The sequence below is a fragment of the Achroia grisella genome, unplaced genomic scaffold (assembly GCF_030625045.1).
Source record: "Achroia grisella isolate CSIRO2021 unplaced genomic scaffold, CSIRO_AGI_Agris_v1 utg109, whole genome shotgun sequence".
In the NCBI taxonomy this organism is placed as follows: domain Eukaryota; kingdom Metazoa; phylum Arthropoda; class Insecta; order Lepidoptera; family Pyralidae; genus Achroia; species Achroia grisella.
This window is the reverse complement of record NW_026712573.1, coordinates 640,288-653,038: the sequence shown is the minus strand read 5'-3', so window position 1 is coordinate 653,038 and position 12,751 is coordinate 640,288. Positions and strand designations below refer to the sequence as shown.

Sequence of the window (12,751 nt, the reverse complement as noted above, 5' to 3'; positions counted from 1 at the left end):
TATTATTTATATTACCTATATTATTATTATACAAACATAACAAGAGTACTAAATAAAGAAATAAGGATAATGAACAAACTGATCGTTAGTTTAAATAACAATATACAGATAACTAAATGACCCTATGAACTTCGTATCGCCTAATACTTTGTTACGACTTTTGATTATCAAATCTTTGAAATCCAATTTTAAATCAGTACTAAATACTATGTCTTGTATACCACTAACGCCATCTATTAAAACCAATCTAAATTAATGATTCTCATATGCAGTAACCAATTTTTTATAGCGAACAAAACACGAAAATTATTCATCAAATTCGTCTTAATTCTTGCGAGACTATATAACGAACAGTATATGGCAACATTATATAATATAAATAATTTTTAAATTAATTAATGTAATATATTACACAAAATTTGGTATTATTTTAGTGATTTTATAATATTATTTTTATTAATTTTCCTGATGGCATTCAGACATTCGGTATTCGGTTGTCGTTTTAAATATTAATCTAACAAACTTACCTGTGACATTTTGTCACTAATAAAGGAAAGTTAATAATTACAATAAGTTCTTTTAAGTATTCAATATTAATAACTTTATATCAATAAATAATATAGGTAATGTTTAACTTAGTATCTCTTCAAAAGCAGTCCTTACCTTGTTATGTACAATGCAAATGCTTTTATAAATAATAAGGTGTAATTATAGCCATATCAAATTAACCGATACCAGTTATTTCCTTCTAGTAAATAAGGTTAATAATTCAAAACTGGTAGTACGACCTTCTTATTTAACAAATAATACACGCCTGCATAAATATAATTGTTTTATTTTTATGGAAATATACTAATATTAATAAGGAATTAATTAAGTCTCAATCAATCGAAATGAATGTACTCAATAGCTTCCGGGTGCCTGCTAGTAGTATAAAAGTGTAATGATTCGAACGATAATATTTTTAATATTATTGTATAATATTTACTTGGGCAATTCGTACAGCGTTATCAAGTCCCAAGCTAAGCAGAGCATGTGTGAGCAAGCACTATATAACTAATGTATATACTTTTTTAAAGTACATATAATATGTATACAGAAAATACCCAGACCAAACGGTGACAAAACGTTTGCACCATGCGAGGAATCGAACCCGCAACCCGCGAAGTTAACCGTTGTGCTAAACTGCTAGACCACTAAGGCCGTAAAACTAGCTATCACTCCGGATTCGCATAGATGAAGATACTTATGCATAAATTTGAAATCTTCCTTGTACACTACGACCATGTAATAAAATGAAATACTTACAGTTTTTTTTACAAATAAACTGAAATGGAAACTGTGATGGCTACCACTGGCGTTACTGGACCCGACCCATTAATTGATAGGCATTTTTTTATATCGTAAAGAGGACAAATGAACTTGTGGTTCACGTGATTCATCATTTACCAAATGATTACCGCTGCCCATGAGTACTAGCAACACCAAGGGAATTGCAACTGAGTTGCCAGCTTTTAAGAAAGAATAATCTTTTTACTATTACTGGAGGATGATTCCACTATGTGGTTGTGCGTGGTAAAAAGTTTTTAGAAAAACGCACGTTGTAGGTGGAGGACGGCTATTTATCCAGATCATCGCGATGGTATTTTAGTTTCTAGCTGGTTATCCTATTGACCATAAGATGGCCGGTTTATTCGTCGTTAGAGTTACAGAAAAAATATTAATATGTATATTTACATTTGTCAGCAGGCGGAGTCGGATCGTGAGAGCGGCGCGAGCTCGCCGGAGGGCGGTGCGCGCGCGCAGATAGCCGAGCCGAGGACGCCGTCGCCGCACGCGCGCTCCCCACAGCATCAGCACCAACATCAGCCGCACCTGAATGGCTCCAGTGAGTTCGTACTGAACGTTTCTTTATATTATAGTCTAAATATATACCTTATATGTTTAATCGCACAGAAAATTGAAATTTAAATTATTTATTTACGAAATGTCGGAACAATAGATAAGGCGTTACATAAAAATATTATTGATCAGCAATGTTTACCATAGTAGACATGCTAATTAAATAAAAGAATTCCTTTTAGTCTTTAGAGGTAGAAGTAACCAATCGGCAAAGATCTGTATCCTTACATAAAACTGTGTTTTGTAATGGAATGTTTTCCATTCAATCTGACGGCCCACGTGATAGTAAGTGGTAACGGTGGTGTGGATAATAATACCACTCAAAATATGGACAAAAAGAATAATCTCTAAGATTGAGCTTAACAAAAGGCGGTCTTATGGCTAAAAGCACTCTAGCCTATTGACGCCTAAAACACGAGAATACGCCTTTCCAACTCTCAAGAAACCATAATTTAATATTGACTTATGTTATAAAACCTCACCCTTTATAAAACCCTCGGCAAGTAGGTTTATAAATTAATTGTACTTGAAAAACTCGTACAAACATAGGTGTCTATTTTGTCAACAATGTTAAACCCGAACAAATATTGATGAAATCCGATGATTCATGATGAAATCTGAACGCAGCGACCAATCTGTGGTTTTTCATTGAGCGTATTTGTAACAGGCGCAACAGACTAGTAGTATTTATGAATTGTATTTCATGTAAAATTTCACTTACTACTTGTTAAATGATCCATCGCTAATTAGTAATTCGATTTTTTATTAAATAAAAATTAAACAAGCAGATGACGTACAAGATAAAAAATGGTAATCGTCGTTTATCGTCGTGAGTAGTCATAGTCATCACAGAATACATTAAGACTAAGACACCTGTCATATGTTGTTTTTCTTTCAGTCTAAGTTATTGTACCTCTATGCCTTGTAATTTCACCCCTCCACACAATATAATGTTTGCAAAACAATTTTAGTAACAGAATTAGGTAAATGAAAGGATTGTTCAAAGTCCCTCTGATAACGATATTTTGTAATAATATAAAAAGTAATTAATATTATTATTTCATTTGTCCCCAGTGGCGTCAATGTTCCAAAACCTGCAGAACCTTGCCAACATGCAACAGAACATGTCACCGATGTCGCAACAGTTGCAGCAACAGATGTCCCAGCAAATGTCTCAACTGGCTGCCAACTTGCAGGGCCTGACGTCGATGTCTTCGAATCCAGTCATCAACTCGCCATTAAACTTGAGCGTCAGTGCGCCTGGTATGTAGTTGATAAAAAGTACATAAGAAATCGTTATGTCTGTATCCCAGATGGGGTAGTCAGTCATTATCAACAGTCGATGTTAGGTGATGTAGTGAACGCAACACTTGCCCACATTTCGCTGGAAAATATATGCAGAATTCAACATGGCAGAGAGCGAGCCTACCGCTGTCTCAGCGGTAGGCTGATTAATTCTTGGTTTGGTATCGATGGTTCATTTATCAGAGAGTCATTCAGAAATATAAATTGACACACAATAATTTATTTTTGTGTCTCCCAGATATGAAGTTACAACTTCTGGGTCGTCAAAATTCAGCTAAAATCGTTGATAAAGTCAAATTAAATTTCCTCTCGACTGGCATAATATACAAATTAATATTCCCTACACTTCGCTGTGTGACTTTGAATCTATCGCAGTACATAGCTAGTGCACCGTAGCATCTTGTATTAATTTGTTCTAAAAATATAAATTAATATATAAAGATTTTGCTAAAAATATAGTCTCTAGAACTCGTCGTGAGTTTAATAGTTTTATAGGCTATTATTCATGTAAATTCCCTTAGTAATTCATTAGGCTACAATGCTTTCAAAAGAAGAATGAGAAGAAGAATGAGGCTAAGATTTGATTATTGTTTCTTAGCGCATGTTATGTATGTCTGTATCTGCACTGCGCTTATTTTCTGAATTACTATCTAATAATCTATCTAAATGAAGGTTTGCTCTAGAATAGGTTCTACTTAATTTTGTGCAAATAGAGGTGTTTTTATGAAGTATCAAATATATTATTGTTAAGCTTAACTAATTAAACTGCGTGGGTTCCTCGCCCACTTAATACTCAAATATCCTCATCGAGACATGACCAAGTCAAGTGTGTTTGTGTGTTTGCCATCATAGCATTATTTAACACAATGTTTAAGTTAAGGTTACAATTACATTCCTATCATCAATCTCTGAACAGTATACATAAATGACTTATAACTAAATTACTTTCTAAAATAGCCTATCTAAATGACATAGTGCAGCCGCTATGGAAAGCACAGAAATAAAGTTAGTTTGTTAATTAACAAAAGCATTAGATAATAATAAACTAGGTCCAAAAAAACTGTCTGAACAATTGTATTCGATCAGACAGAACTAGAATATTAATGAGACCTACCCCTATTCGAACAAACAAAAGTTCAACTAGCAATGCGCTCAGCTGTTTCAATGTACCAATTTAGTTTCATTCCTAAACTTACAAATTCGAAAACAAAAAATGTTGCAGCTTAAATTTTAAAGCTGTCGACAGGAAAACCGTTTTAGCCAATGCTAATTTTATCTATTAAAACTATGAGTGACAGGAAATATTCTAATAAAGGTATTATTTATAAATTGCATTTGCATTTTAGAACAGCGTTGATAATAATTTAAGCAAAACTGTATTATCTACGGGCGGTGACTCTTTGGCAGGGGGTAGGCCGCTAATTAAACAGAATTAGACAGATTGAAATAATCAGAAAGACACGGTTCGCGCATTAAAACTCTTAACTTGAAAATCACGTGATCCGTAATTAGGTGATTACCGAAACCAATCGATTTAATGAATTCAAGATAGCGGCTTCACTCGCCCGCCCATTAAAGCTATGCCGTAATGGACGAAAAAACCTATTTAAATAATGAGTATAATTACATATTTTTTCACGAACGCACGGATATTACGACTGTTGCGGTATCATTAAGAGTTTTATTGTCTTAATAGAGCTAATTATCCATTTTTTTCGGCTCTTAATTGATGCGCCGTAGGAAAGAGCATTTATTACAAAATGTGAAATGTCATGGTTTAAATGAATACGTTATGTTAATGCCGAATTTAACTGACTTTTGAGGCATGCTGATAATATTTTAGATTTTCGTTAGAGCCGTTTTGTTCGCGGTGAATTAGTCTTGCTCGGTTGCCGATGATTTGGTGTAATTTCCTATATCTTAGTTTTATAGCGTTCGAATGCGAGGTGCGGACGGGCCGCTCTTTTGTATTTACAATATACTTTTATTGTTTAATTACCTAAGTAGAAAGTTGTTCGTGAGCGGTATTGCACTATTGTTTCGTCAATTCGTTAACTAATACCATGACTGATGAGTCAACGCAACCTTTTGTTTTAGACGCCGCTGAGCAAATATTTTATCTGCCAACTGATGTTTATTGTATGTGTGAATGACGCTTTGATATTTATAGTCACTATTAACGAGTCGTGATGTATCCGAGATGTTGCTATGATTACGTAATGTCGTACATTAAAGTGCTAATTTTACAAATTGTAATCGGTGTAAAGTAGTTGCGAAATCAGTCGACGGCATTTATTACCCTTTAATTTTGACGGCACTATTATTATAACTAAAACCTACTTATTAATATAAGTACGCGTTTGTGTAGATCTTTATGTAGGTATACATACATATCACTAATTACGTTACAACATTAAATACATTCGACAATTTAATATAAAGTCTCTCTTGGTTTCGTTAAATCATAATTAGCCAGTATATGTTAACTTTTATGGCATACTAGCTGTACCTGCACTTTCACCTGCATAAAATTTATATTTATATTTATTTATTTATATATGTCTTTTTCTGATGGATACTGTAAAGTTTCATTAAAAGCCATTCACAAGGTTTTGCGTGAAAGAGTAACAAACATCCATCCATCCATCCATATTGACAAACTTCCGCGTTTAGTGAGATACTAAACTGAAGAACTTTTACAAAGAAGCAAAATGTAAGATTTAGAAGCTTCGTACAAACTGCGTGCACGCGATCGTGAATTTAGTATGAAAAGTTCCATTTGATTTCCATTTTTGTTTCTTGTTGATTTTTAAGTTTTAGTATTCTGTCTGACGGTCGTCTTGGCATCCTTTCTGACTGTCCATGTTACAGCATGTTAGTCCCCTTTTTGTGAATAATAATTTCCCAGGACAATTCACACTGTGCCATCTCGGCTAGTCCCGAACTAAGCAGAGCTTATGTTATAGGTACTATACCTACAACTCAATTATGTACATACATTACATACATTTTTTTAAATATATCTATACTGTACATAGAAAACTTCCGGAATGATACCAAGCCAAAGGAAGTAAACCGTTAAGCTAAACCGCTAGAACACCGAGGCCGTGTATAAACATAATATCTTGATACTTGATTAAATTCTAGTACTTGTGCTGAATACTTTTTTCTTTGGCCGTAGGAATGGGTTCACCAAATCCGGTCGGCAACAACAATATGCTACCACCAGCGATGCCGTCCCCTATGCCTCAACTTATTCTGGCTTCAGGGCAACTCGTTCAGGGTATACAAGGCGCCCAACTACTTATACCAACTTCGCAAGGTGAGTTTATATCAAGTTCAGTCCTTATTACTCAATTTATTGATTATACGAAACACTAAAATATTTTATATCATCTAACAACCAATGATTTGTAAATATATAGTATTTTATTACAAATAATTTTCAAAACCAGCTTAGTAAATTACTAATTTTCCTATTATAATTAAGTATTATTGATTTGCTATTATATTCAATTAACTGTAGATTTCAAAATAAATAATATAGCGTTTTTACGATGTAATTCAGTGATTTTAGTCTTATTAAGAGATGTTAGTCTTACATGCTTAAATGCTTTTTGATTATTTAAATCACAAAGCATTTAAACATTTAATACAATAAAGCTTAATATACGTCATTATTTAAAAGAATTAATCTACCATTATATAAAATATGTACTCAATTTATACTGTTAAGAATATGTTAAAAATACCTTGTATTATTTGTGCGCAGGTATTGCTACACAAACCATCTTAACGATACCAGTAAACCACGTGAACTCCAACGACCAAATGGTAAATCTTGCCTTAAACAACGGCCAAGTGGTCTCAACGTCTCTCGCCAACCTGCAAGCGATGGCCCAACCCCACCAACTATTAAATTCGAACCCCCAACAATCGGCGCCAATCCGACCGAACATGATAAACCCAAGTCTATCAAATGCCTTACTGAATCCAGGTTTGCCAAATTTTTTATCAAACGGCGCTGCCAATGCACAAGAGTTGCTTCAAGCATTACAACAGCCGCAAGGGAATCATAGTCTTCTACAAACAGTCCAACAGAATAGTATGCCCCAACAGATGCAAGGTAGACGGTCATCGTCGCCTAGACCAGACAGGCATTATAAAGAAAGAGAAAACTTTGAGAGATTTGCTGGTGGATCTAGAGAAAGAAACGATAGAGACAATTCTGGAGCAGTCGCGATGAATAATATCAATAGGTAAGTCACATTATTTTTTAATGTCTTTGAAGAGACGATTGAAATTATTTTCAATAAACATTGTAAATCAACAATGTTTATTGAAAATAATATCGGTTCCTCGAACACTTTTCTTAGCTATATTTAACGACTTCATCAGAACAGATTAAAAAAGTATACTATACTTTAGGATACACTTTATTCGTATTCCAATTATCATTTGAATACGTCCAATCATTTTTGAAATCTTTCACATTTATTATAATGATTATTGATTTGATATATTTTTTGTGCCTTAGATTATGTTACATAACCTTTCGTCTCTAACAATTGGATATGATGTTAATGGATTACAACCCCTATGACTTGCGCAATTAGATCTTTATTGAGTTTAGATAAGGTTAGTGTAGCGTGGGTGCAATGACAATTGTTGGTTGTAATTATGTGACAATGAGTGTAATTACTCGACGGACGGCAGCACATCTATTTTGTTTTAGATCTATATGTAGTAATGAACATTTGTTATAATATCTACATAGGGCAAGCATTACACGAACGATTAATATCTTTACTATCCTTAAATAAAATATGATATCATATTATCATATTGCTAAAATTCATTATTTTGTTCGCATTTCTCCCAGTCAAGAAAAATAAATTTATTATAATAACATAGCGACGTCTAATAATCCCAAGCTGAGCAAATTGTCTTGTGCGTGCTGACATAAATATTTAGATATTTTTTTTTATAAATATGTATCTCATATACTTAAACAACACCCAGACCAATACAAACAATCATACTCACGAATACAAATGTTTGTATCGTGCGACGAATTGAACCCACAACCATCGGAATCATCATTGGCATCACCATAAGCTTTTATACTTTTAATAATAATTTATTATAAAAATCATAGTTTGATTGTCATGCATATATTTTTTTTCATCTTTGGTGAATTGACGTATTTAGTAAATTATAAACAGGAAAATAGACGTATTAGATATAATATATCTTATTGTATCCTTCAAGTATCTTATATTAATCATCAATGAAGTAACATTAGGTATAATAATTCTACCTCCACGTGTTTTTATTGGGTTTTTACCTTTGTCATTGACAACACGTCATCCGATATTTAAATGATTTTGAAACATATCTGAATCTGAGATGCCTATAGTTTAATAAGTACCTATATAAAGGAAAACTTCTTTAGTCTCTAACTACTAAAAGTTCTACTGAAGTTATAAAAGACTAAAAAAGTAATAAAAATGCTTACTTAGGTTTAATCATTAGGTTTCTCGAACAACGTTAAAGCTTTTGCATAAGTGAATAAGTTGTTTAACGCTGCTTCGGACCTCTTATCGCTCGATTGCATAGAAATTTCAGAAAATCCATTCTTGGTGATTGTGTATGCATTAAAAATGAATATACAAAATATTGAGTTTTTAGTAATAAATGTAGGTATAATATTAACTATCTCAGTATATTATTTCTGTCTAATGAATTGTAATATAGGATCAAAATTATACATCACATTCTTTAATGCGACTGTTATAATTGATTATAGCGCCAGCCTAATTTCTTGAAAGATCTAGAATCAAGACTCTAGATCGTCAATTAGGATTGATAAAGAAGCCGACAATACAAATATAAAAACATAAAGCCTGAAAACATTACACCTAAGCATCGGTGGTTTAGCGGTTTAGCACACCGTCTTACTTCCGATGGTCGCGTATTCGATTTGTCGCACGGCATTAATATTATATGCATGAGTATGATTGTATCAGTCTGGGTGTTTTCTATGTATAATCTAATAAGAATGTATTTACGAAAAAAAATCTATATATCTAGTACCCATAACACAAGGTTTAGCTAGCTTAACTAAGGACTAGATGGCGCTGTGTGAATTATCCTGAGATTATTATTATTAACATCATTTCATCCCGGAAGACTTCCTTCAGATTTACTAGTTTTAGCGGTAGTTGTGTAAAATTACTAATATAGATTACATTTTTCATTACTGACTAATGGCTTGCAAACGTAATGAAACATCATTAACATTTTTAATTTATATGCAATAAAAACTAGATGCTATCACCGCGGTAATGTCCCTTCCTAATTATGTTTAATTATCATTCTTAATTATAGTAGGCCATAATAGCTAGTGGTTACATTACTGTCTGTTTGTTTTATTATACCAGTGATGAATTATCTAGTACCTGTGTTATCATCTGGCAATTCCTAATCCCAGTCATTTAGAGTTGGTTTAATACGATTTTCTTCATCCCTGTTCGCAGTCATCTCGTCATTCACTCCCTTTCTTGTCATATCATCTTTGACATAATAAATCCATCTTTTTTTTGGCAGTCCTCTTTGGCATAACCATCTACATCAATATACATATATCAGTCTTTAAAATATATTTATTTTTACACATTATATGGCCATAGCAAGACAATAGTTTATTCTTCAACTTCTCCGACACTAGCGCTACTTTTATATAGTGTCTCTTTATGTAATTTAATAAAATAGAACGGTTCCAATGTAGAACAAATCCGCAGTATTCCATCTAGTAGATCCTAGATTTTCAACCGCTAGAAAATGACCATAGTTATAACAATATGCAATTACTGCAGTAATAAGGAAAACTCGGTCGCTCATTATGCCATTATCCACCATAATGAGCTGTTTTATGTTAATTACATATAGGTAAGTATCACGTTGATATAATTACAAAAATAACATTATATTCAAGCGCCTTGTAAACAATTTTCTGGTGTTGACAGCGCGGAAAATAACAAAAAGAAATAATGACTTACGCGACATTACTTCTATGATTACGTGGGCAAATGTCATATGTATGTATGTTAATACGGAACGCACTCGAGGTTTAGTATTTTGTTTTTTGTTAGTATTACTAAGTAGTTTATTACTTAGTTATTGTTAGAAATAACCTTAATATCTTAATTATATTCGATTGGCTTTTTTTTAGTTTTCAGGCACATTTACAATGTTAATTTAACAGAAAAAAATTATATTCTTAAATCTTTTTTTTACAATTTTACGCTGTCAAGTGCTTGTTTATTGTAGTATGAAAAAATAACTTTTTTTTATAAATAAACGAGTATACTCTTTCGATTATAACAGAAACATCAATACAGATTGCGAGAATAGTGGATACCAAACAAAGATATTATTATATTAACAAGCTTAAAACTATGGAATGTAAAAATAAATAAATATATCGAAGGTTAAATACAGCGCTTTAATCAAGCAGCTTGTTTCGAGCCATTTAATTATTTATAGACCTCTTTCAAACTAGACTAACTACGTAAAACATACAGTCAGCACTTTATAATTGCAACTTCTAAACGAACAAAGCCCACAAACAGCTACATTATAATGTTATTAACAAACTAATTATATCAAAGGAACCCGCTACAAACAAATCAAACAGTAATAGCAGCTACACACTACGCTCTCGGCCTGATATGACACAAAGCAATTATACATTACTGTGTGTACTATAGTAACTATAGATGTGTGTGTAACTAGTTCTGCTTGTTTTTAATAAGCTCTTACAATTTAACGTTTTAGGGTTCAGCCGTTTATACACAAGGATACCAAATATTTTTGTATACTTAAGAATTAAGTATTGTTTAAACTTGTTTACTGTATAATGCAAATAAAAATGTCTATTGTATTTATTTAAAGATAGTTGTTTAGGCAATCGATACACTGTATTTCTTATTGCTATTTGATAACTACGTTAACAAAATACCTAGTATAGAAAACGTTTTAGATATTTTCTGACCTTTTTACGAATTTTCTTTCCTTTACAACCAATTTTATAGGTATTTTCTCAATTACAATAATAGATTTAGATATATTTCCAGCCCACATCTTAATCTATTCTATATTTAATAATCTTGTTGTTAATTATTTCAACTGATACATAGTTTTTTCAGTCCTTTGGTTTAGTCATTAGAATGTTTAATACATTCAATGAAAGTAGCATGAAAATCTTGTCTAATTAATGCCATACATATACGTCGTTATATTCCTTTTGCGGATTATTCCTGTTTTTCTGCCATATTAATTTTATCATAATTGCAAGCACAGCTCAGTGTTAAGTTATCTGTTTAATAACCTTGCCATCAATGGTATTTCCGAACCGATGCTATATTGAAATCTTCAAGAAAAGAGCTTATTTATTCTTAAAACACCGCCAACTCACTTACAATTTCCCTAGTATTGCGGGTACTCATGGGCGACGGTAATCACTTACCATCAGATGAGCCCGAAGGTGGTTTGTCTCCCATGCTAAATAAAAAAAATAAGAACGAAAGTTTTTTTATAAATATGTTGAGTTGAATCAAATATTTTTTTAATAATAAGTATATTATAGATAAGTAGCTGGTTTGTCTTTCCCGGTAGAAGACATAAAAAATTGCCGATTCCGGCCAGGTGTCACATTCATCAATACTTTGTAAACATTACAACTGCCTGTCCCAATTAATTTTATGTTCTTGTTGTGTCCAATGAATGGTGATTTTATATTTTTTATAGTCGCCGGTTCTTATTTGATATTTTGCGAAAAAGCGGACGATAAGATCGTAAGAGTTTGAGTTCACACAAACGCAGACATACAAATAACTGAGTATTGAAACCACGGTTAAGCATCAATAGAGCGGATATATTGTAAGCTTATATAGGTATTTTGAACTATTATTATAATTATAATCCGTACCATAATAATAATAAGTACCATATTGCAACATTTGAAGAAAATGGAGTAAACGTAATATAACAAATAAAATTAATAGAAAATAACTAATTGGTAGAAAGTTGATTGCCATTATCACAGTATAAAAAAAAGTTGAGTAATTAATTGTTAGACAATCCACACTAGGTTTTATACCCGTGCAATAAATAAGTCTTAATTATTATATCTGGTATTGTTTTTATCGGTATGGGTGTGTTCTATACATATTATGCATATACTTACGAAAAAAATATTTATATCTGTTGTGTAGTACCCATAGCACAAGTTCTACATAGCTCAGGACTAGGTGGCGCTGCGTGAACTGTTCGAGAGTTATTTATTATTATTTTTATTATTTACACAGAAGACCTTTACTACTATCAGTTCACTTGCCATTAAAGTTACATAAACAAAGACTAGATGTCCCTGTATCTATGGTCTACTAATATTGTTAGTATCTATATTTTTTAATCGGTGCTCTACATTTTTCAATCTGCTCTAATTGTTTTTTCTCAGTGGCAGACATTCGGTTAATGC

General features: G+C 32.4%; 1 protein-coding gene across 7 annotated transcripts in view; it reads left to right on the top strand.

Annotated features, from left to right (window-relative positions):
* The window catches only part of LOC131846627 (POU domain, class 6, transcription factor 2), a 162,916-nt gene that overhangs the window by 116,465 nt on the left and 33,700 nt on the right, over positions 1 to 12,751 (top strand). For 5 of the 7 annotated variants that reach the window (XM_059195999.1, XM_059196016.1, XM_059196008.1 and 2 more), the window contains 4 exons: positions 1,747 to 1,888; positions 2,977 to 3,165; positions 6,389 to 6,529; positions 6,980 to 7,466. In XM_059195999.1, coding sequence (XP_059051982.1) covers positions 1,747 to 1,888; positions 2,977 to 3,165; positions 6,389 to 6,529; positions 6,980 to 7,466 — 959 coding nt within the window. The remainder of the gene's footprint in view (positions 1 to 1,746; positions 1,889 to 2,976; positions 3,166 to 6,388; positions 6,530 to 6,979; positions 7,467 to 12,751) is intronic. The other 2 variants (XM_059196006.1, XM_059195990.1) reach the window with 1 other exon arrangement.